General features: G+C 40.2%; 1 protein-coding gene across 3 annotated transcripts in view; it reads right to left on the reverse strand.

The window, feature by feature from the left end:
- The window catches only part of LOC137200926 (neurabin-2-like), a 38,129-nt gene that overhangs the window by 6,156 nt on the left and 4,734 nt on the right, over positions 1-27,239 (reverse strand). Inside the window, exons 2-14 of one of the 3 annotated variants that reach the window (XM_067615651.1) lie at positions 24,087-24,491; positions 23,120-23,316; positions 22,322-22,654; positions 21,471-22,172; positions 8,389-8,521; positions 7,684-7,804; positions 5,551-5,655; positions 5,085-5,220; positions 1,296-1,439; positions 929-982; positions 605-736; positions 287-384; positions 109-205 (exon numbers count right to left, since the gene is read on the reverse strand). In XM_067615651.1, the coding sequence (XP_067471752.1) occupies positions 109-205; positions 287-384; positions 605-736; positions 929-982; positions 1,296-1,439; positions 5,085-5,220; positions 5,551-5,655; positions 7,684-7,804; positions 8,389-8,521; positions 21,471-22,172; positions 22,322-22,654; positions 23,120-23,316; positions 24,087-24,405 (2,571 nt within the window). In that variant the 5' untranslated portion in view covers positions 24,406-24,491. Of the gene's footprint in view, positions 1-108; positions 206-282; positions 385-604; positions 737-928; positions 983-1,295; positions 1,440-5,084; positions 5,221-5,550; positions 5,656-7,683; positions 7,805-8,388; positions 8,522-21,470; positions 22,173-22,321; positions 22,655-23,119; positions 23,347-24,086; positions 24,492-27,239 lie in introns of those variants that run through there. The other 2 variants (XM_067615650.1, XM_067615652.1) reach the window with 2 other exon arrangements.

A 27,239-nucleotide genomic window follows, 5' to 3' on the forward strand; every position in this document is an offset into this window, starting at 1 on the left:
AGGGACTATAGGAAAACACAAATTGCGTTTTCTGGAGGAAGAGCTGACGCACTGACACAGAATTCCTCACTTGAGTCTAGCGTGGTTAAGGCAAGTATTTTTCTTTACCTTTTCCTGCAGGTTGTCTGTCTCCTCTTTGTGTGTTGCCTCGCTCTCCTCTTGTGCTCGACGCTGAGCTGTCTCCTTCTTTAGGTACTCGATCTCCCTGCAACACACATACAAATACACATTAAAGTTGTATAGTTACTCCTTCCCTTAAACATTTATTTTGTCTCTCCTTCCTTACTTATGCTGGTATTCTTTGATCAGTCTCTTGGCTTTGCTGTATTTCCTCTCTAGCGTTTGGTACTGAGCCTGGGTTTCCTTCAGGTGTTCGTCCACAGCCTGAAAGCACACACACACACACACACACACACACACACACACACACACACACACACACAGAGTCAGTGAATGAGTTTTATACTAGAATACTAGTTTTGGGGAGATTATAAGCCCATTAGTTGATTGAGATATTAATAATGAGAAAAGAATACTCCATCCATTCATGTCTGATTGACGCCTCCTTGCCTAGAATGTTGTTTATTCTCTAAATCAAATTTACCTTACACAGGGACTGTGCCTCCATCCAGTATCCCTCCAGTTTCTCCATCCTCTCTTTACTGTCCCGGATGTTTTGCTCCAACTGAGCACGCTCCATCCGCCAACGCAACTTATCCTGCTCCGCGTGAGCCAGCTGGAGGTGAGGGGGGCAGTGTGGGAGAGAGGATGTGGTATGTGGGAAGTAGAACGAACGTTAAGTCATTGCTCAGCCAGCAAAAGAACTGATGCTATGCTGGCATACATTTTCCTCTGCAGTATAACCTGGATACTGTAGTGTATTTAATTTCTGCATGTTAAAAAGAGACTGAAAGTTAAATGGACTCACCTTCCTCTTTAGCAACTGGATCTCCGCCTGGGTTACTGCATGTTTAATCTGAAGCTACAGACAGACAGAGTATGGAAACAAAATATAGTTTTAAATACTGCTTTATTTTACAGATTAAAGCCGATGAAGAAGTCTGGCTTTTGTGTGTTTTGGTTTAAGTATGTAATGACAGGCAGAAGATGGAGCCTAATGTAACAACATTACGTTTTCTGCTGGTTGAGTGTGATTTATTCTAGAGACAAAAACTGAATAAAATTGAATATATCTTCACATAATTTTACATATCTCGATGTACTGCATATCAAGGTGCATGAGCAATGGATACCTGAATTATATTAAGGATTCAAGTGATCAAAATCACATATACCTCCTTGAATTTGTGGGTCAGCTTCTCGGGGTCCAGCTCCACAGGAGACAACATGTCCTGGTTCTCCGCCAGGTCAAAAACCTCAATGGAGTTTGGAAATACAGGACTCATCTCCTCCTCCTCGTCTGTTGCATATTCACCTGTCTGCAGGTAAACAGAAAGATTGTGTTTGTGTGCTGGGGGAGTGGAGTTGGGGGGTGGGTTAAAGGAATAGTTCAACATATTAATATTAAGTTAATATTAAAATACGCCAATTCGCTTTCTTGCTGAGAATTAGATGTTCAGATTGATACCGCTCTCATGACTGTACGCTAAATATGAAGCTACCACCAGTAGCCGGTTAGCTTACCTTAGCACAAAGACTGGTGGAAACAGCTAGCTTGGCTCTGTCCAAAGATAACAATATCCGCCTAGCAACATCTCTAAAGCTCGCTACAACACATTACATCTTGTTTGTTTTATCTGTACAAAAACAGAAGTGTAAAAACAATACGTTGCAGTTTTCAGGGGGAAGTTTGCACCGCTTAGTGAGCTTTAGAGGTGCTGGTATGTGGATTTATTACTTTCAGACAGAGCCAGGCTATCTGTTTCCCCGTTTCCGGTCTTTGTGCTTAGCTAAACTAACCAGCTGCTGGCTAGCTGTTTTCCCATATCTTGTCAAAAATGTCAAACTTTTCCTTTAAAATGTGACTTGCAGATCAGAGTGATGCCAAACAAAGCTCAGACTCTCAGTTCCAGTCCTTTTTTTCTTGATAAGTTGCTATATAATTTCATTTGGAGGAGTATGTGTCATATAAAATGATATAAATGGCAGCTAGCTGGGAGCAAACCACATACTGTAAGTATGAAATTACAAATTAAGTGAAAGAAACAAGCTCTTGCTGGCAGTCTGACAGTTCTGGCTCAATGCTCTGAAATCGAATGCAGCCACTGCCTGTAACTGTCTTCCACTGAGAGGATTCACACAATCGATAACAGTCTGCTAATCATTTGTCTTCTTCTCTTCTTCTACATTACAAAGGGAAATTAGCTTCACATTAACGCAGGTCTGCAATGTCTTTACAGGTTAACAGCAAGTTTATTGCCAACAAAAATGCAATAACTAAAATGTAGCATTGCACTTCATATCTCTCTTTGATGTAATGGTCATCTTCAGCTCTGGTTACACTTTTCTATTCTGACACTGAGGCATGCTTTCTGGCATGTATTATCAGACTACATCAAACCAGAGTGCATGTTGCTGTCTGCATTAATATCCAGAATGTTTGGCTCTTCTGGTCTGCCACACAGAAATATAATGAGCCACAAGTTCAGAAAATGTCCCCCTGAGACAATCCCTTATAATATCTGATGATGTCAGAGTTATATCAAGGGTTATTTGAGCTTGTGTTTGAAAACTACACATTTTTAATGGAAAGCTTGCATTTCAAGGTAGGGTCTGGAATTTGAAAGAGGTATGTATTTACCAGGCAAGGTGGTCAACAAAAAACGTAAAAGTCAGGATATGTCGGCCTCTGCTCCACTAAAGTTGACCATTCTTTTCTTATTGTGTGTCTCACAAGTCCCTCAACTTTATAGGAGTGCAATCCTTAATCACTAACCTACATCTGATTCAAATCCAAAATCAGTTGCTCATTTTTATTCACTAAATTCACCAACTTCATTATCTGGTTAAATTGAGATTCTTGAGCTTGATAATCTTATGTAGTTTGGGGAATTCCTATCATGAACTCTTTTGGCAAATTCTGTGGAAAAGCTCAGGAAGTGTGTGTGATCTGGTGAATTATCTAGATGCATTGGTGGTGAAAATCCCCATTTGGATGAGTAATGAACCAATTCCAAGTGCCCTGGCAGAATCCCACCCCTATAAGAAATTATTGACGAGCCACCAACCAAACTCTGAGTCACTCTAGTGTTTAAGAAAAAAAAAATCTTTGAACTGCTTGATCAGATTTTCTGTCAGTTTTATCTCACCACATTATGGTCTTGTGCCAGAAATATAATTCTGGTGGAAAATTACTTTGATTGTAATTTGAAATATTTAGATTATTGCCTAAAACAGTCATATTTAGTCTGAAAATGATTAGAATTAGCCTTAAAAACACAACATGTGTAATATGTAACTGTAGAATATAAACTATTCCTTATGTCAACAGAAACCCCTAAATTTCCAGATGTAGTACTGAGGACATGATCTTTGTGTCTTCAGTGGTATCTACGGCTCCGGTGATGAGGAATGACGGCAACTTTCAGTCATGAATTTAATCACACTGAGACAGACTGACTGTCTACTTATTCTGTAATTACAGGGAGCATTTACATTGAGTCTATGAACCAAGGGTCCCCTGGAATAATTCAATACATTTTCAATGGGTAAATGTAATTTGCTTTTATGACACAATACACTAGCAATTTCAATGGTTACTGTTGTGGTACCTAACTGTCTGTTACCCTCTCAGACCACAAGGTGGAGAAGCTGGACTGAGTGTAAAACTACAGGCCACGTGGTGGCACACAGACCGACATTTTGTCACACACACTCTCTCACACACTCACACACACACACACACACACACACACACACACACACACACACACACACACACACACACACACGGCCTAACCGAAACCCTAATCATAACCAATTCATGCCCAACCCAAACCTTAACCTAACCTCAATTCACTGGTCCCAACAAGGTCAATGTTTATACCAGAAACGGTGCCCATGAGGTAACAAAAACGTGTGCACACACACACACACACACACACACACACACACACACACACACACACACACACAGTGTCACCCTTCCATCTCCTACTTCTCTCTTAATCTGCTCATCTCGCTCTTGTTGACTCTCTCTCTAAATCCTCCCTCTTTTGATTTTCTGCAGCTAACAAAGGCTCTCAGCCTGTGTGCAGTGCTACATGTTCATGGAACAGCAACATGAGCTGAAGATGTTCTGAGTTAATAAATGCAGCATCAAAAAACCGGCTTCATTAAAAGGGAAACTTCAGTTCAACCTGTACCTTAATTTCCAATCTTTTTGTGTCAAAGTGACTAACGGGGATAACAATGTTTGAAATTGGTCCAGTATTGAGCGAGAACACTGCAGCCGGCAGCCGCAAAACACTCTGCAGTGTAATCCTTCGGGGCAATTGCACACCGTTAGCGTACGTGCTTGTTTTTTCCACTGACAGGCTCAGATTGTTATTTTAAGTGTCTAACAACATTATGGAAAGGCCCATACAGAGAAGTAAAATGTTTTTCTTGTGAAATCTTGTTGCCGAAAGAAAACGGTGGAAATGTGAGTGACAGTAGGAAAGAGGAGTGCCGGGACGAGTTCCCTGTGTTGGAGAACAGAAAGCATAGTTTAATGTTATCTAAAAGATTTTCAAGGTCATGGCTGAATATTTAGCTGACTGGCTGATCTTCCTGCAACAACTCAACTTCCAGACACTTAGAATAACAATCTGAGCCTGTCAGTGGCAAAAACAAGCAGTTTTAGTGGATGTACATTGATGGGGAGCTATTGCCTCAAAGGATTACATTGCAGCCCGTTTCCCGGCTGCCAGCTGAAGCGCTCTTGTTCAATACTGGATCAATTCCAAAAATTGTTGTCCCCATTAGTCACTTTGACACAAAATTATGGGAAAATGGGGTCAACGTTAAAAAAGTTTCCCTTTAAGGCACAAAAGTGTTGCAGAGTGAAGGATGGACACTTCTAGTCACTCTGCCATTCTTATGTATTTTTGTGTATACTGTGTAGTTAGTCTTGTTGCATGTACCTCTTCATCATCATCCATGTACTGTTTGTATCTCTGCTCCATCATCTCTCTTTGCCATCTCTCCTGTTCCAGAGTCTGCTGGATCAGCTGAGCCACTTCGCTCTGCTCCCCCGGCTTCTCACGGCCAATCACAAACCTGGAAAACATTCAACATGCACCGATAATAAATCTGAAAATAGTCAAATTCAAACACACACACACACACAGCAACTGCAAACCTGAAAACACATCACACACACAAATTGAAAACATTCAAAATGCACCAAACGCAAACCAGAAAAATTCACACCATATCAAGTGCAAACCCGAAAACATAAAATGCAACCATCACAAACCTGAGAATTTCAGCACATACCAATCAAAAACCTGAAAAATAGGCAATTTATATCACAAATCTGCAATAAATATCCTGGAATTAAGAGGGACAGCAAGAGTGTGTGTGCGTGTGTGTGTGTGTGAGACAGACCTGACGGTGCCGGTGGTGTTTCGGAGGACAGAGGCAGCAAAGCTCTGAGTGACGCCAACCAGGCTGGTCCCATCAACTTCTACTATCAGATCATTCACCTGGATCCTACACACATACACAGACAAAGAATTTACTGTATGTGTGAAAATAAGACAAACAAGAAAAGCAGATGTAAAGCATTATACAGGCATCATTTCACAGAAACTATTAGACTATTTAGATAGTTTCCAACATTTTGGAAGGTTCTTTTATTTGTTTTCTTTCATGACAAACAACAGTGTATCCCTCTGCTCAGCACTAACGTCCAAAATCTCTGATCTCTTATGTATAAGCATAGTAGTATGGAGCCTAGCAACCTCACAGTAATGACATGACTTCAGGAAGCTGTGCACACTGTGCCTGGGTGTTGTTGTTCAGCATACATCACATGCTTTTTACTGGAACTGTACTTTTTTTATTTTCATATATTTCTCTGGGCAGCCTTCTGCTTTCAACTGTCTCGGCTGCAGAAAGACTCTAAAAGGACCCAATAGTGTTTTCTTTAATGCTAAGTGATCAAACGTCATAGGAATTAATGGGGCACCATCTTGGAACGCTGCATCCAATTGTTTTTCTTAATACATCCACGGCACTTGTGGGCCAGAAGTGGTCTAAAGGTTAGAAAAGCGAGCCTGTGACTGGGGGGTCATCGGTTCAGTCCCCAGACCGGCAGAATAAATCGGGGTAGAGAAGGTGAAGAGGCAGTGCTTTTCTCTCCCTCATTACCACCACTGAGGTGTCCTCAAGCAAGGCTCTTAACCCCAACTGCTCCAGTGGAGCTGCTCAGTGACCGGCAGACTGAAGTTGTACTGGGCAGCTTCCAGATGTGAATGTGTAACTGTGTGAATGCGTTCCTGAAAAAGAGAGCAATGCTCTCAGAGAAACTCCCCTGAATGAATAAAGGTTAAAAAACAAATAAACTTGTAGCCCAGCTGGTACTAACTTACATTACCAATAACTTCAGTTGGCTCCATCCTGCAGATTTTAGCTGTCCCTTAGGAGTTTCCCCTGCCTCCAGGTAGTCAGTTCTTCTGAATAACTTGAGTTCCATTTATAAACACATCTTTAGCTCCATATGTAACACACAGACATACTTAATACCAATTTTCTCATCTCACTCTCAACAAGAAAATAAATGAGAGTGTTTTCCAAAATGTTGAACTATTCCCTTAGCATACATTTTGTTTTTCAGTCAGATCTTGAGCCTGGTTGGTAGATTTCAACACATCATTAACTAACAGACAAAAGAGCTCCTCTTGTGAAACAGAATTTGTGAGACACAGGGGGAGACAGGCATAAAGCAGTCCCTCAAGGATTTCACTGAGTTTTTTTGTGATTATTGCAGCCAAATGCAATTTGCAGTAAAACTGTGGGAACTGGGAAAAATGGCACGCAAAGGAAAATAATGCATTTTTAAAAAAACTACTACAAATGAAGACTCACAGTGATCACATTTTTTGATAGAAAGCATACTGCATATCACAGAAACAACTATATTTCAGTCCTAATTTTAAAATGTATTTTCTGAACATGAGAAGCATGAGCTCAAAGTTATATATAAAAAAATATTGTAGCTGAGTTCCATTTATAAGCCAAATAAACTTTCACCTCAACATTAGCACCAAGTCAATAATCCCATCAAAATAAATACAATAACATAAAAATATAGTTTCATTTCCAAAGTGCCCATTTTTATGTTTGAGGTAGATTATATCCATCTTTGCTGTCTGAACAACACATTAACTTGTATTCTTCTGACTATCTTAATGCAAACCTCATTTGGGAACATTTGGGAATTGTTTTGTATGGTCTATGGCATCATTTTTGTTGGCAGGTAAGATTTGTCCATCTTCCACCTGAATGCGCTGCAAAGACGCAAGTTAACACGACACCTGATGTGACAACTAGTCTAAATCCTAAGTGGTCTGTTGACTTGGCCATTTCATGCGGAAAATTTGCTGTAATTTAGCAAAATTGCAAACTATCGCAAATATTGTAGAAATTTCTTGAATTTGCGTTAATTATTGAGATTGCAAAATTGCAGTTTCCTGGAGACACTGATAAAGGACAGGTACAGACTGGTGGACAGGGTACCTGCCGTCTCTCTGTGCAGCTCCATTCTCGGTGACCGTCTTAACGAAGATCCCCAGTTTCTCCAGACCCATATCAGCTCCTGCACCCATACCTATGATGCTGATACCCAGACCATCACTGTCTGAGAGACAGAAAAACAACCATATAATGTAAACATCGAAAATGAAAATATTGATGTGTATCTTACTGAATTGTACACTTATTATTTATGACATTAATTATGCAAACATCCATATCTATTTTTTGTTCTTACAATCACATATCGTTGTACAGATGATGTATCAGCAAAATACATTGTATATAATTTATATTACCACTTAGTGCGTTGATATGTAGTTTCAGTGTATGCATAATGTTACGTCAAATGTGTTGTGACAGTCAAACCAATAAAAACATGTTAATCCATATTCAATGCTTTAAAAATTAAACAGTCATTCATTATAGCTATTATGCTGTGTTGAGAGCAGCTGTCATGGATGGTTGTTGGTTCAAATCCATTACCTCCAGAATTACTGACCGCTAATTAGGCTAATCTGCGCTAAATTTAATCCCATAAGGGGATAATGGAGTTGTTAGCAGACAGACAGTGTATGTGTCCGCTACCAGCACCCTGTCAGCTATTGTGTGAACATGTGCGAGTGTGTGTGTGGTTACATAAGAGGCTTGACTGAGTGACTCTCAATGATTGGAAAGATGTGTGTGTACCTTTCTCCAGCTCGACAGGAAATAGGTCCAGTTTCTCCACTCTCTTCTCCAGCTCATACTCGGCTGAGGCTGCCATTGGGTCGACATCATCGTTACGCCGATCGTAGTCTTCATTAGAGTAGGTGGTGAAGACCTACACACAGGACAAAGGTTAAAGGTCAGAAGGCCTTCTTTTTTAGCTGCATGTGATTTAGCTCTTTTAATAAGCTGTTATAAATACAAAAAAGTGCTTCTCTACATTTGTGAAACAGGGGCACCATGAAGTTTCCCTGAGGAACACCCTTATAAAGGCCTCAGAAACCCTGTGCTCAGGGACATCGAATTTGACTTTGGTTAATATTGAGTTGTTGATAGCATCTAACTTAAAACCCAAACACAGACATATATTTCACAACACAAATGTGGAGATGTGGTAGAAACACCTCTGAGTATAATGAAATTCATTTCAACAACAGCACACCTACAAAATGAGAGTTGAATCAGTACCTCTCTATAATAATTTCAACAAGAACTGAAGAATATAACCTTCATGAAGGCAGAATTTACTGCAGAGCTGCTACTAAACTGCATTAGTTTGAGCGAGCTTAAGCTTAGTTACCACACCAGATTTTTATTACTTACAGATTTTTTTTCATTCCATGTTTGAAATATTAGAAGTGAATATGAAAATAATTTAGTAATATCCATATCTTATTATTTGTTTATTCAAAGTAACACAAAATGATTTTTGTGGCCACTTAGTGGCAGTGGAACATCCCACAAGATTATAATTTACACATCCAGTGGACAGAGAGCAACATAAGCATATAGCACTTTGTCTGTCTGCTGTTTTGGTGCTGGACAAGTAGTGTACAGTGGGTTTATCAGAGCTTCTTTCCTTAAAACAGCAGTCTGTAGCTGCTGGAAATGAGGCTGATGAGAACATTGAGACTGAACCAAAACAGTAGAGTTTAAAAAGGGCCATAAAACCAAAACAATGAGCTGAAAGATGCTAAAAATCTCCATAGAGCTGAGCGGAACGGTAAAGTCAGTTGATGATTCTCTGTGAGTTTTTCACTACCTTTCACATTACACATAGTCATTTGAGACGTTGTTGATGTAGAATTATTGATTAGTGCAGCTTTAATGTTTTTCACCTTTCTATTCTGCAGCCATGAGGTTTATAAGTATATAAAAGAATGAATGAGAACGAATACCTGTATACATCCTCTTTATGTGTGCATTCAATTCTCTTTTATTTTATTTCCTTGTGAAAATCCACCTAACAATGCCACAGTTACACAAACATCCTTTGTTTTTAACTGATGTAGTTTTTCATTAGCATACATGTCCTCGTCAGCCGGTGAGTGACCTGTAATTAACCAGCTCTGGAAGTGCTCCTACGCCAGCACTGTCAGTGCGGCAACACGTCTCTCGATGTATTTTCCCATCTCTTCTCCTGCTCTCTATCACACCCCTCCCCCCTTCCTAAAAGGTCAGCAGCATCTGTCTCCCCGGTGACCATCTCTGTGATCACGTGGCTTCGTTTCTATGGCAACCACAGGCTTTCCCAGCGTGAGTTTGGCACTGGCACTGACTTGCTCTCTCGCTTACTCTCTCTCTCTGTCCCTGTCTGGCAGATATGCTAATGTGTGTGTATTAAAGATATACAGAGAGAAATAGAACCGAAGGCCTTTATGTGTAGGAGGTGCTTGTTACAGGATTATTTACATCCCTCTGAATATAGAAGACCAAGATAAACACACAGACAAACACACACACATATTCTGACACAAACAGGTCAGAGGGCGTGATTGTTAAACTGTTTCCTGTTGTCACGTTTCCTTCCTGTTGAGTAACTTTAAAGCTGTGTGTTGGTGTGTGTGTGTGCATGAGGCTTCAGAGTGTTCCCTGTAGACATCATGAACACACACTCTACTTTTCTACAGAAATACCAACATAACAAAACACATAAAAACAACAGCCAAGGTGGAACAACAATATAAATATCAGGAACAATGGAAATGACCAAATAATTAACCAATACAGCACTGAGCTGGTGAAACGCACTCTTTAAACTGAGTTGCTCCATGCTGTTTGGCTAATCTCTCAGATTACCCCTTGAAACAAATATGAAGCTGTAGCCTAGTTTAGATGCATATGATCATGACATAATGTCAACCAAAATATAAGAAAAAGTAGGTTTCTGCAGGACAATGCTTGATTGATAATGTTTTTATAGCTTACCAAAGCCACAAAGAAATATATGCACATCCCAATATTGTATCAGGCGTGTTGCCAAGAAGGCACAATCAAAGGTGTCCACACGATATATTGATGCTCCTAAAAATATTTATTGAGCACAGCTTTGAGATTAAAGGGGATTTAGTCAAAACTCAAGCGACAGAGGCCAACATATCCTGATTTTTACTCCCTAGTTTGAGCAAGCTCCAAAAATGATGCATCCTACAAATCCCATAATGCAAATTGATATTCCATCAGACCATCCTGCCTGGTAAAGGCAAACATCTTTCAAACTCCACACTTCCAGTTTGTAACACACTTGCTTTCTGTTATAGATTTGTAGTCTCCACACCCACTCTGAGATAACCCTGATGACATCACTATGACATCATCATGATTATCTTCTCAAACTTGACAAAGTACAACTGTTTTCACAGCTGAGGTAGCACTCAACAAGACTAGTAAATTGATATTGATATGTCAAATCAGTGGAGTGCCCCTTTAAGTCTTTATCAGGTATGTGACCAAGAAGATCAACATAGGTCATCAATTATGTCAGTATGTACGCATTAAATGATATAACATCAATATAACATTAATAATCAAAAGGTATCTGGTACATATTAATCAGTAGGATGCAATCAAATATACCAATCACTAGAATGCAATAAATTTGAATACAGTGATCCATCTCAGTCAGAAAAATATTACTCACTACATTAGTCAATGTGGCACTGAATTCTCCTTATTATGTTTTATAACTTCCTCTCTACCTCCTTGTAGCTACCAGAAGCACAATTTCTTTCCTGCTACAGTTTAGTTTCCATTTGGTTGCCATTTCAGCCAGTTTCCCATTATTTCATCCATATTTATATATCTGCATATATATATATGCATTAGATTGTTGTTAAATTCACATGTTCACTGTGTAAAATTAATCTTTTTTAAACAATGAACAATAAAGCTAATGTAGGACTAATACTTGGCTCTGATTTGGTGTTCCTGCTCTGTGCATGCATATGATTAATCATATGATCACTTGAGAGTTTCTCTTAAAAAGGACGGTTTCATAATTTTTCAAGTCTGTCTTAAGACAATAGTCAGCTGCCCAAATAAACACTGACACATGTTTTTCTTGCTGTAATCATTCCTCCTGTTCATACTGACCATTAGAAGATCCCTTCATAATGTACTTACAATGTAAGTGATGGGGGACAAAATCCACAGTCCTCCCTCTGTACAAAAATATATTTAAAAGTTTATCTGAAGCTAATATGAATCTTTTCCAAATGAGTCAAATCAAGTAGATATGTTTCAACGTCACAGTCGTTTTAGTGCCAATGTCCCTCTATTTGTTATTATACTTCCACCACAGCTCAACAGGGAAACACTGTCCGAAGAAACACAAAGAGGGAATTTGATGCTACAAAGACATTGAAAGCACATTTGAAGGAGATCTTTTAATAGCCAGTATGAACAGGAAATATGATTACAGCGAGGAAAACCTCTTTCAGTGTTCATATGGACACCTGACTGTTGTTTTAAGACAGACTTGAAAAATTGTGAACCTGACCTTTAAAGGTTGCTCTTACACTTCATGGCAAGTAGTAGTAAGTCACTTGATCATTGCTTATTGCTCCATAGCTGGCACTCTGAAGTGTGATTCTTAGACATTTGATAAGTACAGGTCTTGTGATCACACAAGAAACAGCAGACTGGAGGATGTGCATAAAGTAGAAAATATCTGCAGCACTCATTATTCAGCATTGGCATGGCAATGGCTAACAATAAATAGTGTACTAATTGACCAGGGTCAAAAATAAAAAATTTTAACTAAGCAACAGTCCAGAATATAAATGAAATGAAATAAAACTGAGAAAAGTACTTTCCTAGCTCAGTTTCATACAGGTTCAGGTCCAATCAATTGTAACAATAACACCCATTTTAGTTTTGTGGTGTTAATGGGCTTCGCTCATGTGATGCTCTGGAACAAATCCTGCCAAAGCTTGACACAGACTGTCCCTGAGTTCACAAACCCCCCGGCAGAGCCTGATTCACTCAACATGAACACATATTACAAGAAACATTCAAAATCACATCAAACTAAATGCATTTGAGATGGAACAAGAAAATGATTGTTGCTTGATAAATGACTGAACAGTTAATTGATTATAAAATGGTTATCAGTTAATTTTCAGTCACTTGATTAATCAATTCATCATGTCTGCACTTAAAACAATGAGATCTGTGTTCAAATTGAGCTTCACTTGTCCCCAAATGCACTTTACAGAATAAATAAGACTATTTATTGATTCAAGTGTACAAGAAAAGGGCATTAATGACCATTCACAAACAGTTATACAGTAAATCACACAGGGTAGCTCTATCTCAACCCTTTGTATCCTACGTTACCTAAGATGCCTGGGTAGAACCAAATACAGGGCTACAACAACACAACTGCTTTTGACTGACAACACCACCTTTTGAACAACAGCCTCCGGATAACCTGATCAATCACAAGCCACGTACTACTGCACGGCCACAGACAAGTCTGGATGAGCCTTCAACATCAGCTCTGCTCGTGTGGTTCTTGGTTTGTTGCCACAGGTTGTGTTTTGACCGAAGGTCACGTTAAATTACAACCCATCAAACATACCAAACAAATTCCAGGACATCACATCGATTGTTGGAATGTGGGACAAAGAGTCTAAATGTTGTCCGATAAAATGTAATCAGGACGCCTGGCTACACAGGCTCTCAGGGTAGCCTGTAACTATTCCAATGGCTGAATAGATTTTAGCATCTAGTATGACACCATGAGGTCCTACAGGATTTAAAGACACAGTTCGACATTTTGGGAAATGTGCTTACTTTCTTTGCGAAAATTAGATACGATCAATACCACTTTCATCTTGGTTCAATATGAAACTAGAGCCGACAGCTGGCTAGCTTAGCTTAGCATATTAGCATAACATGAAAACTTATTAGTGTCATTCTGCCAGGCTAAGACACTTTGGTTTTTGTATGGCTTACTGTAGATAGTCTTTATGCTAAGCTAAGCTAATTAGCTGCCGGCTATAGCCACATATTCACTGTACAGAGAGTGGAATTAATCTTCTTGAGTAACTCCTGGTAAGAGAGTATTTCCTAAAATGTTGAATTATTCCCTACATAGAGCTGTAGGCTAATTCACCCTTGCCAACAAGCAAGATGGGCGACTTTACTTTCCTCAACAATAACAGCAACATAGCTACATCATGCTTGGTCAACAATTACTAAAGAAACAGTAAACAAACTAACTACATGACATAAACCTTATGAAGCACAAAATAATACACTGCTCTCATCACTTGCTGCTAATCCAAATAAGCCGAGTAGTGAATTAGCCTGAGACACTCCAACCAGCTATATGTCAGACAGGATCAAGATTGGGCAATGACGCTTCTAGAGCCTCTTGTCTCTCAGGCTTTACTGGCACGAAACACAACAGTACAGAGTGGAAACAAAAGAGCTACATGTGCTAGGCTACTTTAGTTCTGGTTTGCAGCTGAATAGCTTATTTTAGCATAAAAATGGAGGGAAACAGCAAGCCTGGCTCTGTCAAAAGGCAAAAAAAACTTTACACTTCGGTTTTTACACAGATTAAACAAATGAGATATGACTTGTTAATTTGTGAGCTTTAGAAGTGTTGGTTGGGGCATTTTGTTACCTTTAGAAAGTCAGACTAGCAGTTTCCCTGCTTCCAGCTACATATTGACCCTACAGAAGTGAGATTGGTATCAATCTTCTCACCCAACTCTTGCCAAGAAAGAGAATGAACATATTTCCCAAAATGTCAAACTATTCCTTTAAATAAATTCTGAATTTTTTAGATTTTTTGTAAGTCATGCTAACATTTAATAACGTGTAGAGCTCGAACGATTAATGGATTAGTCAACTGACAACAAAATAATCGACCACTATTTGGAGATCGATTAAAGTAAACACGTGTGCAGTGAGGACAGATATGCAGCCTTATCTCCACCTAAGTCTGTCAGCTAAGAAGTGTGTTTGTGTTCTCCTGCAGGTCTGCCTGTGTCAGCGTGTTTTTACAGCCATGCTGTGCTCACTAAGATTTGTATTTCGTCAACGGCTTAGTCAGTTCGGAGTCAGGTCACAGTGGTCAGGTAATCTGTAACTGTGTATTGTCTATGTGGAGCCAAACGTCTAAAATATATCTCAATTTTGGCACTTCTTTGCTTCATAATGACATTTTCATTTTAGTAAATTCCACTGTTAAGTAAAGTAGAGGTACGGTGTGTCAGCAATCAACAGTCTCAACAGATAAAGGCTGGACTGGCTTGAAGTTTGTTGTGCACATCCTTGTGGACCCCCTGGGATGCAGAAGCTTGTCATCTTTGTGCTGATACCTCACTATGGCTCTGTCACCAATTTGTGCAAATTTTGAATTTGAGCCTGTTTGTCAAATGGACCAAAAAATAATAATTTATATTGTGTGCAACAAAGGTAAAATATGCCTCTGAAAATATTTGAAAACACTTGTAGTTGCACATATGAGCATGTCACAAACAGACATGAACACCGTTTTATGTGACGTTCTGACAGATGGATGACAAGAAAATGCAGGTTGAGTCATATCTGTGGGAGACAAGTCTTTGGGCGTTGGCACTCTACTGGCTTATAATTTGGCTGTGCTGAAGCTCAACATTGACCCAGGGAGCAGCTGGCAGAGGAAACCTTCTCACTGCTCATCTGTAGGCACTGATAGGATTTGAAGTCCAGGTCACAGGTCTTCAAGTGAAGACAGAACTTGATGGGTCATTTTAAAAAGTTGAATTTGGGGCGTCACGGTGGTCTAAGACGCATACCACATGACAGAAACGTCTCCAGTTTGAATCTGGTTAAATGTTACATTGCCGACTCCCATAAAAATGTCTTTCACTTTCTTAAATGCAGAAATCGTCCTAGCAGTGCTGATAAGGATTATGATTATTCCACAAATTAAATCTCAAGGGAAGCCCAAAGCTTATCTATTGAATTGGGAGAGGTAATGTGTGGTCTAATATCTGCTATCTAAACTCAATCACTTTCTGATAATTTGTTCTCTCTGGGTGCATCAGGTGCAAAAATGTCCAATCTATTAAAAGCACACAAAATCCTAGCATTGTGAGAGAGTGACCAGCAAGTGAACCATGAAGTGCTTAAAACAAATAAATAAGAGCCACCAGATTTAATCAATTTGAATTAGTGATATGACAGCGAGCATCAGTGAGCAATGTGGGCAGAGCTCTTTCAGGGTGCATTATTTTAATGACTTTCTGAAGGTGAGGGTGGTCTCTAAGGTTTGCTTTTGGTTGAAAACAATATTTTAGATTTTGTTCATACTGGAGATGAACAGAAGCCAAAACCCCTCCAAACAGATCTATAATGACACTCAAAAAGACACACGCCAGGTGTTTTTTTCCGTCCAAACAAAGCTCTGTGATTCTTATCAACTAGCTTCCTCTGTGTGTGTTTGTGTGTGCGTACCAGTGTATGTTTTCAACTAAAAGCAAACACACCCAGCCACATTCCAGCTGCTTTTAACAGACTTACAGAGGTAACCTTGTGTGCAGCTCAGCACAGATAAATCCAGTGTGTGTGTGTGTGTGTGTGTGTGTGTGTGTGTGTGTGTGTGTGTGAGAATTAAAGTGAGATGCAGGACAACCTCGCTACATTTTCTACACCCTGTGATTAACCATTTATAAGCATTATATTGCCTTCATGTGCTTTGGCCAAAGTACATCATCCAGAACTTCAAAAATCAGCTGCTTAACAGTGCTGAAACCACATTTCTGTTGGAAGATCAAATGAGGAGGAAAAATGCTGAAATGACGTTGTGCGGAGGCAGGTTGGAGACTTGCTGAGTATTGGAGAAGGTTTTGAGCTCTCCTGGCTTACTTCTACATGATGAAGTAACTCATGTATCAGAACAACAATTACCAACCAGCTATGAAATTGAGTAACAACACCCAACATGTCCGGACAACAAGTCTCTTGACTGGCTCTTTGTTCACTGGAGCAGAACACCTCTCTGAACATGTAAGACAGGTTAGTGGTAATGATGCCAGTTCACTCTCCTCCGTTCACAATGACAGTTGTCATCTTGAATCCTTGACGGATGCCAATATGATGTAATCTGCAATCTGTATTTATTCTAACAAACTGATTCTGATACTTCTAGTTTTAACTGCAGTCTTTGGTGTTCTCATGCTGTTTTACAGACTGCAACTCCAGTTCAGGTCTGTTTATTTTACGACATCCCTGCAATACTGACAAGCTTACGAATAGGAAACAGCGTGTCTGGTGGTGGAAGCTGACAGGAAGCTTTTTGATGCTCACACTCACACATTGAGCATTGTACGGTGGCTACAGTGGTTCAAGCTGCTGCCACTTTGCCCTCTTTGGCTGAAGCTGGACCACATGAATAAATAACATGCACTACATTATAATTATTAGTTTTCTTATTCCTTCTGCAGTTGCTGTTAATCTTAAAAATATAATCGAGAGAAAGTCTGTCAAGATATTGTTCAAAAGGCTGTGAGATCATTGTTTTCAGAATTAATTTCTTTCATTGACTGAGTCGAATAAAAACTTCAAAAACACCAGTCGTTCTTTATTGTTATATAAATAATTTACTTCTTTATATGTGGTTGGTTTGCCTGACCAAAGGCTGTTACACAAGTTTTGTTGTTAATTTGTTCTCAGTTAGTTAGGATAGAGTATAGCGCATCAAGGCTATATTTGTATATGGTGTTGTGGTCAGTATGTTGCAACTATTTCCTGTGAACCTTTGACAAGAGTGAAGTGATGTAACAGTGTGTAATATAGTAATACAATATCCAAAATATGGGATATGTCTGTGCTTTTAAAATAATTGTTTGACATTTTGGGAAGTACGCGTATTTGCTTTGCCAACTATTTTGTGGAATCTCTGGTGGTTGCCTGGCAACTGCTAAGAGCCAAGTAATAGTCTGACCCCAGTAAAAAGCAAATTCTCATGTGTATACTTTGTTTTTGTACATATTAAACAAACAAGACATAACATTTATTTATAAGCATTTATTTGTAAGCCTTAGAGACGCTGCTGGCTGGATTTTGGCTAGCAGCTCCAACTCTCTGCCAGAAAGCGAATAAATGCATTTCCCGAAATGTTGATTTCTTGCCTTAATTTGCTTCTATGCTTTTAACTATGCTAATGTTACTTGTTTTAATGCTAATGTTGAGTGCCAGGGGCCTTTTAACCCATGTTGCCCGCTGATGGTTTGGGACACACACAGCTCATTTCTCATGACCTGCTGAGCTAACTTTACACAGTCTGAGTCATAGCGTTGTTACTGCTACTAGCTGCCATTTCTCATTGGAATTCAATGTGTCATGTCAGATAGCTAGAACTGACAGGTGGCATACGGTAAAAAAACTAGAAACAGTAATTTTTCTTGAGCAAATAAATCCTGAAAATCTCCATATATTATAAGCCATTATGACATGGTGGCACTGAGTTTTCTTCCCGATACTGCACATGCATATTCCATTGTAAAAAGGGAAAACCAACTATAATTTTTGCTTTAACTATGGACATGGTTTGTTACTGATTTCATCTCGTCACTTTTGATGTATCCTGGATCTTATTGTGGTGTTGGTGTATGGTTAATGTAGCTTTATAATGAATCTTATTGTCTGTTGCGCATTGCTTGCAGTGAGTGCCCTATGTGCCTCTGCAAAGTTGGTTTCAAAGCAGCAACAAGCACACAGCTGAATCATTATGACTGACATGTCTAGCAACATGTTAAGAGTCTAGAACATTAAGAATATTTTTATAAGTGTAAAACAAATGTTGGGCTTCATAGAGCCAATATTTGTCTTTTTGTAGGTGTGCTCTGTGTATGAGAGATGTACACTGTTTGGCAGGACATACAATTTTATATGCTGCAGTGTGTAAACACCAGATGAGGAGTGCCATAGTGATTAGAAGATATCACATTTGGACAATCGTAGTGCATTGTGTGTGTGTGTGTGTGTGTGTGTGTGTGTGTGTGTGTTGTATGATATTAAACAAAAGTTTTCTGAATCTGAGAACAGGTGGTTGCACATCTGATATTTTGACATGATTCACTATGCAGATAACTGTTGCAGTCACCTCAGTGGTAAACAACACTGCCTCAGGCCACAACGCTACTTATAGCTCCACTGTGGCTAAAGAGGTCAGTGGTTACAATGTTTCAAGGTCCAAGGAAATGAAAAGAATTCCTTTTTGACTTGACGTCTTGCCTGAAATAAAACATGTTCCTGCTCATGATCCTCAACTGCCTGCAAGTTTGGACATGAAGGAGCGGGAGTGATCCTCAGTGAATACTGTCAATGTCCATTATCCTGTCTTTGTCCTGCCTGACTACATTCAATTCTGCCTCAACATCCTGTGTTTCTACACCAAGACTGTCCTATCTTATTTCATATTCTTCACTCATCTGTTACATGCTATATTATGATGTTACACTATATGAAAAGGCCTACCTGAAGGAAGTAGATTACCTGACCAACTGGTATCAGGACAACAACCTACTCCTGAACATCAGCAAGACTAAGAAGCTGATTGTGGACTTTGGGAAGAAGCAGGGAAGAAACTATGCCCCCTTTAATATCTACGGATCCTCAGTGGAGAGAGTGGGCAGCTTCAAGTACCTCGTACCTAGTGTCCACATCACCGAGGGCCTGACCTGGGCGCTGTATACTGACTCAGTGGTGAGAAAGGCAAGATAGAGACTGTTTCAGCTCAGATAGCTTGAGGAAATTCCGGGTATACTCAAAATACAGAGGAATTTCTACTCCTACACCATAGAGAGCGTCCTGATGGGAAACATCACTTCTTGGCCCTGCAAATAGTGGTTAATTTGGCTGAACATACAATAGGCGAAGCTCTACACTGCCTCAAGGATATTTACACCAGGCGTTGCAAGAATAAGGCTAGGACAATCATTAAAGATCCCAACCACCCTGATAACAGCCTTTTCTCCCTGCTGCATGGTCGGGAAGAAGGTACAGGATACACCGCCGCTAAATCATACACATATATTTATTACTTTAACTCTTTTTAATGCACAGCTTGAAGGAACTGGTGGGATTACGTTTACAATAAACTTGATTGATTGATGCCATTCAACAGTCTCTCTCATTGAGAAAGTGAATGTTGGTGAAGTGACAGCTCCATATCATGACATGCTGAGATGTGTTTCGCAACCCACTGAGCTCAACCAGCTGACTGCCGCAGTGAGAGGGGGGTGTGTGAGTGGGGGACGGCACTCAAGCATAGAAAAGAGCTTCTTTTAAATCAAGATCTATGTTCACACACACACATGCATACTCACACGCATGCACGTGTGCACCTATGCCAACACATACACACACACACACACACACACACACACACACACACACACACACACACACACACGCACGCACACACACACACACACACACACAGACTTTGAGCTAGAGTCAGCAGGAAATGCTATGGTGAAATCAAAGAGTGAAAATCCCCCAGCAACTCATATGTGTGTGTGTGTGTGCATGTGATGTGAAAGAAGGAAGTCAAAGAGTCTTTTAAAACATTTCCTTACTCTCTTTGGTCTCCATGTTTAAATAGATAGCAGAGTTTATGAGGGCCTTCACTAAATCTATTCACCTTCTTTTTTCCCTCATTTTATCAATTAATCAGTTAATTAACCACATACCTACTATCCATTGCTTAAATCAGTATTTCATACTCTGTCATTACAGACTACACCATTTGACAAGATCAAGGTGTAGATTTAAACCTGCATTCATTTTTCTGGCTGCTTAGAGGCAAACACAACATTGACAAAGTTGGCAAACCTGTTAGCAAACAGTTTCCTATTTACACATCCCACGGCCATGGAGCAACATTAGCATTAATTTAGAGTAATATTTCTGGACACTCTGTGAACACAAGTCCAATATTTACTATTTCTTTGGCTCTCTTTTGGTCTCCACCAACTCCTGAGGGAAATATCTGCTTCTTTAGCGGCTAACTGCTCGACTGGGTTCAGCAGCTGCTCGCTAACTTTGCCTGTGGTTTGGTGCTAAGCAGTGGGATTATCAGAGCTTTCTCGCTGAAAACATCTGCATCCTGTATCTGGAAACCAAATTGGTGAGAACTGTGAATGAACTGTGAGTGAATCAAAACAATAAAATCGCAGGCTGACAAGCCAAAACAATGAGCTGAAAGATGCTAAAATGCTCTAGTGGAGCTCAAGGGAACTGAGTCAGGTTACTCTGTGCTCTGTGGTTTTCATCACTACAAGCGACCTCTTTCACCTTATATATAGTAATTTGATCCGTTTTTAATCTAAAAATATTGATTAGTACAGCTTTAAGAAAAAATAACATTTGGTGACTCTTTGGCCTTTCTTCCACCATCAGCCCCTAAATTTCCACATGTACAAATCAAAAAATCTAATCAGGCAGATTACATTAAATTTTAAGAGCATATATGCTCCCCAGAGGATCATTATTAAATATTCCATGCCTCTAAGAATAGCATCATAGTCAGTATTTTAATTTCATCTGCCACAGAGGAAAGTGCCTCAAGAAAGGGTCCTTGTAAACGGGCTCCAACACAACTGACATCAACTAAGAAACTTTGAAAGCTACAAAACCAATACTTTTTTCCACAACAGGTTGGTGCCACATAATAGTTAATATCACTTCTTCTAACGTGTGTAATGGTGACAATTTTGTAAATTACTGCTCCACTGAGGAGATATTATCACCCTGACTGTGAGTGTTGAAAACTAACTCACCTTTATTGGCTCAGTGCTGAATTTAATCTTCCTATTGACTGGGGCAGGCTCCTCTTCCTCTGGAAGGCCCGCAATTTCGGAGCAGCTGCTCTCTGGCTGGTATGCCTCCTCATCTTCCTCATCTTCCTCATCGTCCAACTGGCTGCCTCCAGAGTCCTCCTCACCGAGCCCGCTGTACGCACTGATATCCACCAGATCCCCCTCCGAGTAATCCTCCTTCCTCGAGCCATCTTCATCGTTCTCCTCCTCCTCTTCCTCTTCCTCTCCCCCCCTCTCAGAGTCCCCTTCTTTCTCCTCCGAAGAAGGGGAGAAAGTTGGAGGCTCTTTTTCTCCATTTTCCAGTGAGGCATGAACCACGGCCTGCACCAGCCTGGCTCCAGCGTCAGACCCCCCAGTGGAGCCGTCCTGCTCTGCAGCTTGCCGCTCAGGGGCAGCCATGGTACTTGACCCCCTGGCTTCAGTCGTTGCTGGCTGGGCCTCCAATTCTGGTTTAGCCTCTGAAGAGGAGGAAGTGACGGCTAATGAGGACGATGAGGAGTGGGAGGAGCTGGAGAGCTTGTCTCCTGACTGTCCGAACGCCTCCTTCTCCTCACTTGTTACCGCTCCTCCTATGCTCACTTCTGGAAGCTCTGCTGCCTGGGCGCTCACACCTCCTGCTGTCACCTCCTCTCGGTCCTCTTTACCTGGAGGGACCACCTTCGCCTGAGAAAGAAAGAGACAGAGAGATAATTTAATCATTGTGGTTTTGGGTTCACACACTTTATTTCAACCAGCTTCCTTTTCTTCTATCACAGTTTGTGATTTCCTTCATCTAAGGGACTTTTCCCTCACGTTAAGAAAATTCTTCTCACCTTCCTCCCGCCAGCCTCTGCTCTTGCGGGAGGTTTGGGCTTTGGTGCCAGGGCAGGTCCTGACCGGCGTTTGGGGAGGTAGAGATTGTTTTGCAGTTCGCCCTTCTCGAACACAGCACTGAGCTGGCTCACGGTGGGGCTGACAGCGTCATCGGGCCCCATTGCAGCTGCAGCAGCAGGAAGAGTAGCGGGAGCAGGAACAGGAGGGTCGTCCAGCCGGTCGAGAGCCTCAGTGGAACCATTAAAACGAGCCACAACATCCAGACGGCTGTCCTGGAAACCTGACGCTCGCTCCTTCTTCAGCAAGATCCGGTTGGTGGCTGCTTGCTTCTCCTGTAGGAGACAAAAACAATCAATCAAATGGCCAAAAGCTTTAATCAGACTTAATCATGAATGTCTGTACCAAATTTTGTGTTCATCCATTCAGTAGGTGACAAGCTATTTCACTGAACAAGTGAGAGATTTGACCTGCTAGTGGCAATGGAAGAAAAGTCGGCTGATCAACTAAGGCAGTAGAGAAATGATTCCCTACTCACAGCAATCTATCCAATAATTTTTAAGATATTTCACCCTGAACTGCATATGTCAACCACATGATGGCACTACAGGAAAAGTAGCAAAAATCAATAGGATTCATCCTCTGGGGACCAATACATCCAAATGTTGTTCAGATAGTACAGTCTTTATTAACATGACCGACCGATCGACAGACAGACTGACTGACCGACATACAGAGTCACACTGCTAGGACAGCTAAACATCAAACACACAATTAAGTAAAACAAAGATGCTTCTGACCTGTAGAGTCCGCTGTTCGAAGATCCTCCTGGTTTCCTGGAGCTTGGAGAAACCCCCGCCCTCCCCCCCTGCTTTGGAGTCAAAACGGTTGACCCTCTCTGAGACTGTGCCTCCAAGTTTGAGCAGAGCGCTGTGGTCGACGTTCTCGTTGAGGCTTGATGCCCTCGGCAGAGACAGTTTCACCGCCTGCTCTTTATCTGACAATGACAGGAATGTCAATTGTGAATCTTGTTGAAAGAAAAAAAAAGGAAAGAGAGAGGTTTGTTAAAGAAAAAAAAAAATCACACAATTTGGGTATTATTGCAATGGTTTTGGCTAACAATTATGTTGACATTGTACTTAACAAGTAACAAGCAATCACACAAAGTGTTGGTGTGTATTGCCCTCATGGACTTTGACGTTTCACTGTGTTCCCTGATCTCACCAATTACTTTAGTGGGTAAAATGTTACCATGTTTGTTGACATTTGCCACTTTTCTTTCACGTTCAAAGGTTTTCACCCAAAATATTCCAAATTATTTTAAGAACACAGCAATTTAAAGAAGTAACCCTGGTAACCAAGTTTGGCTGAGGTTGCTGGAGTTCCTCAAATCCAATAAAGAGCAGAACACAGTACATATAACCTGTAGCCCCACGAAATAATGTAGTTAGCTAATGATATGCTAACTCTTGCCTTGGAAACGGTTACTATGGTAGGTAGTAAGCTAGTTAGCAGGACATGCTAATATAATTGTAGTTTAAGTTAGAGCAGACAAACACTGTTTAATCCATTCCTCACACTTTTCTTATTGTGTTTTTGGAGAAAGCTTGAAAATCCAGCTATGCCTAAACACAGTTACTAAGTTATGATTGGACAATTACTGTTTGAGGGTATAATCATAATCATCATGATTTTATAGTTATCATTTTCCTCACATTGTTAATTTTAAAGGCTTGGACAAAAAATCGAAGTGGTGAAGTGCCTTACCAATCATTTTGGCTCCGTCCTCCTCATCACCAGGAGACTGCATCTGCATAAACATGTTCTTGATGCGGTGAACGTTTGATCCATATCTCCGGCCCCTTGCGGTTGGGCGGGGCAGAGGTGCAGGCTTTGAGGCAGGGTCAGAGCCTCCATTGGCGGCATTGTTGAGGTGGTCAGTGGCCTTCTTCAGCGCTGCCAGCCCTGCCTCATAGGCATTGCGGTGTGGCGAGGGACTCCTTAAATTCGAGCTCCCACTTCCTCCACTACTCCCACCGGAGGCCCCGTTGCCCCCCGTGGCCGACGGGGGCTCAGTCTTCATCATATTTGGTAAATCAAATGTCCCCTGGTGAACAGCAGGTCAGCAGGAAGGAAGGTGGCAGCATCCTGGAGCTGTATGATATTCACCTCCTGGAACACACAGAAAAACAGACAGATTAATGGTTTATATTTATGATTCATCGTTTCTGTAATATCTAAACAAATACCACAGATGAGTTACCATGACCCAAAGCAATATCTTGAAACTTCTGCCTTAGTCTGATGAGCAACCAACAAACCAAAAATATATTTATCATATTTGAAATTATATGAAATAGAAATGGTTTTTGTAAAGCTGGAAACCACAAATATCTGTTGTTTTTAGGTTACTAAAAACAACCAATATCTGTTGTTTTAGGGTTTTTAGGTTACTCCAGGTAAAACTGATTATTTGATCTGAAGAAATAATGAAATGAGTTCATTAATCAATTAGTTGACCAACAGAAAATGAACAGACAACATTTTAAAAGATCAATTAAATGCTTTAGGTCGTTAATCAAGATAAAAATGCAAAATATTCACTGGTTCCAGCTTCTCAAATGTTGCTTTTTTGCTGTGTTTATTTCTATACAATTGTACATAATTGAGTATGGGCAACAAGCAAACTGAAGACATCACCTTCTGCATTTGGAACTTGACTAAACTGATTAATCATAAAAATTCAATCATTTTTAAGCAGAAGTGCCAAACGGACTCCACTGACTCCAGATTCTCAAATGTCAATCATTACAGAAGTTGGGGTCTTTGTATAAGACTGCAGGACGACAGGCGGAAGGAGAGAAAAGACAGTTGGGTTTAAACTTTGACAAAAAAAAAAATATATATACATATATATATACATATATACACATGCAGAAAATAGGCACCATATAGCCTCACAACTGCCTCACTGTGTATTTCATAACACCCACATGGCACTCCAGCAGCCGTCAGAATAATCCAATTAAAATGATGACGCACTCTGACCTCACGTGTCTTGTGTGTCTTCATGTTGTTGCTCTGACAGCCAAACTTGCTTTGTGACAAAGTCAGTGCATGAATACAGAGCACTCTAGTGGTCCCCAGATATCAAAGTGTTTTCTCATGATCACAATCTAATTTACTGGCTGATTGCGTTTGCAGTTTCTGCTGTCAGTCTGTGCTATAGTAACACCTGATGTTTTCATCAGCCCTGATTTCGAATTCTGCATTTTACGTCAGCAAATAAGCAATGACACCAAACACACAATTGATAATTGGGTACCTTGATACCTACAGTAACACCTCAATAGATAAATATGAGCAGACGCAGAAAAATAGGGTTTAGTAAAATTTCAAATTAGCAGACTTCAGCAGGTTGATACTGAAATGTGACCTCACCACAAAGGTTGAAACAACAGACGATCTTATCTAGGAGAAATTTCAAGAAAATGTTTATTACATCATGAATTAATTAAATAATCATTGGAAAAGAGCAGCAGCTATGGGTGAGCTCATGTTCCATCTTTCTGAGCATATTAGGGGCTCTGATTAGCAGCTTTTCCCTAAAAATTCTCAAATTTCATTATTTTCTTTGCTCACTGCCTTTCAGTGATTTGATGTTGTGCTAGCAGTTTTGTGACCAGCTGATAAAACTCAAGAAAGCAAGCTTAGCAAAGCAAATACCTTAAGGGAATAGTTTGACATTTTGGGAAATACACTTTTTTTGCTTTCCTGCCGAGAGTTAGATGAGAAAATTGATACCATGCTCACACAAAGCTACAGGTAGCAGTCTGTTAGCTTTGCACACACTGGAAACATAGGGGGAAACAACCAGCCTGGCACTGAATTAACATGTGTTAATATATAATGTATATATAACATATGTGTTAAGCTCACGAATTAACATGTTGTATCTAATCTGTTTAATCTGTACAAAAAAAGTGTAAATACGGCACATTGTAATTTGGAATGAATGAATGAACCTTTATTGATCCCTACAGGGGAAATTCATTTGTTACAGCAGCTCAAAATTAGAAGAAAAAGTGAGATGAATAAGATAAGATAAGATAAAATATAAATAAAAACTAAAAACTAAAGGACTACATATACATATACACACTACACACACCTGTCACATATACAGATATAACCTGCAGTAGTAATACACACATGGTGTGTAGCTTTGTCCTGAAATATTGCACTGGAAATTGGATAATTGCATAAAAGAAAAAAATGGTATAAAATTTTATTGCACAAGAGTGAAACATAAGATAAATCTGATGGTAAATAAATGACAAAAAGATAAATGAATAAATAAGGTATATTGCCTCAGATATATTATGCTAAGTAGCTGTGATGTTATAAGTGGTGGATGACGGAGACAACATCACTGTGACAGTATGCTGCTGTTAAACAGTCTGACTGCCTTTGGAACAAAGGACCTGTGGTAGCACTCCTTCTGACACTGTAGGTGTAGCGGTCGGTTGCTGAAGGTGTTGTCAAAGACTGATGACAGCTTGTCTAACATCTTCATCTCATTACTATGGAATCTAGAGGACAGTCAAGGATAGAGCGAGCCCTCTTTAACCAGTTTACTGAGTCTTTTTCTGTCCCTCTCTGTGTTTCCACCTCTCCAGCAGACCACTGCGTATAAGACTGCTGATGCTACCACATGACACCACAGTGTTATAAAAAGTTCTTGACAGTGTCCTGCTCACTCCACAGGACCTCAGTCTCCTCAGCATATGGAGACGACTTTGTCCCTTTTTGTACAGGACATCTGTCTTGTCTGACCAGTCCTGTTTATTGTTGAGGTGATCATGCAGGTATTTATATGCTCCCACCATCTCAATATCCAGTCCCTGGATGTTCACTGGT

This window comes from Thunnus thynnus, chromosome 17, assembly GCF_963924715.1.
Source record: "Thunnus thynnus chromosome 17, fThuThy2.1, whole genome shotgun sequence".
NCBI lineage: Eukaryota > Metazoa > Chordata > Actinopteri > Scombriformes > Scombridae > Thunnus > Thunnus thynnus.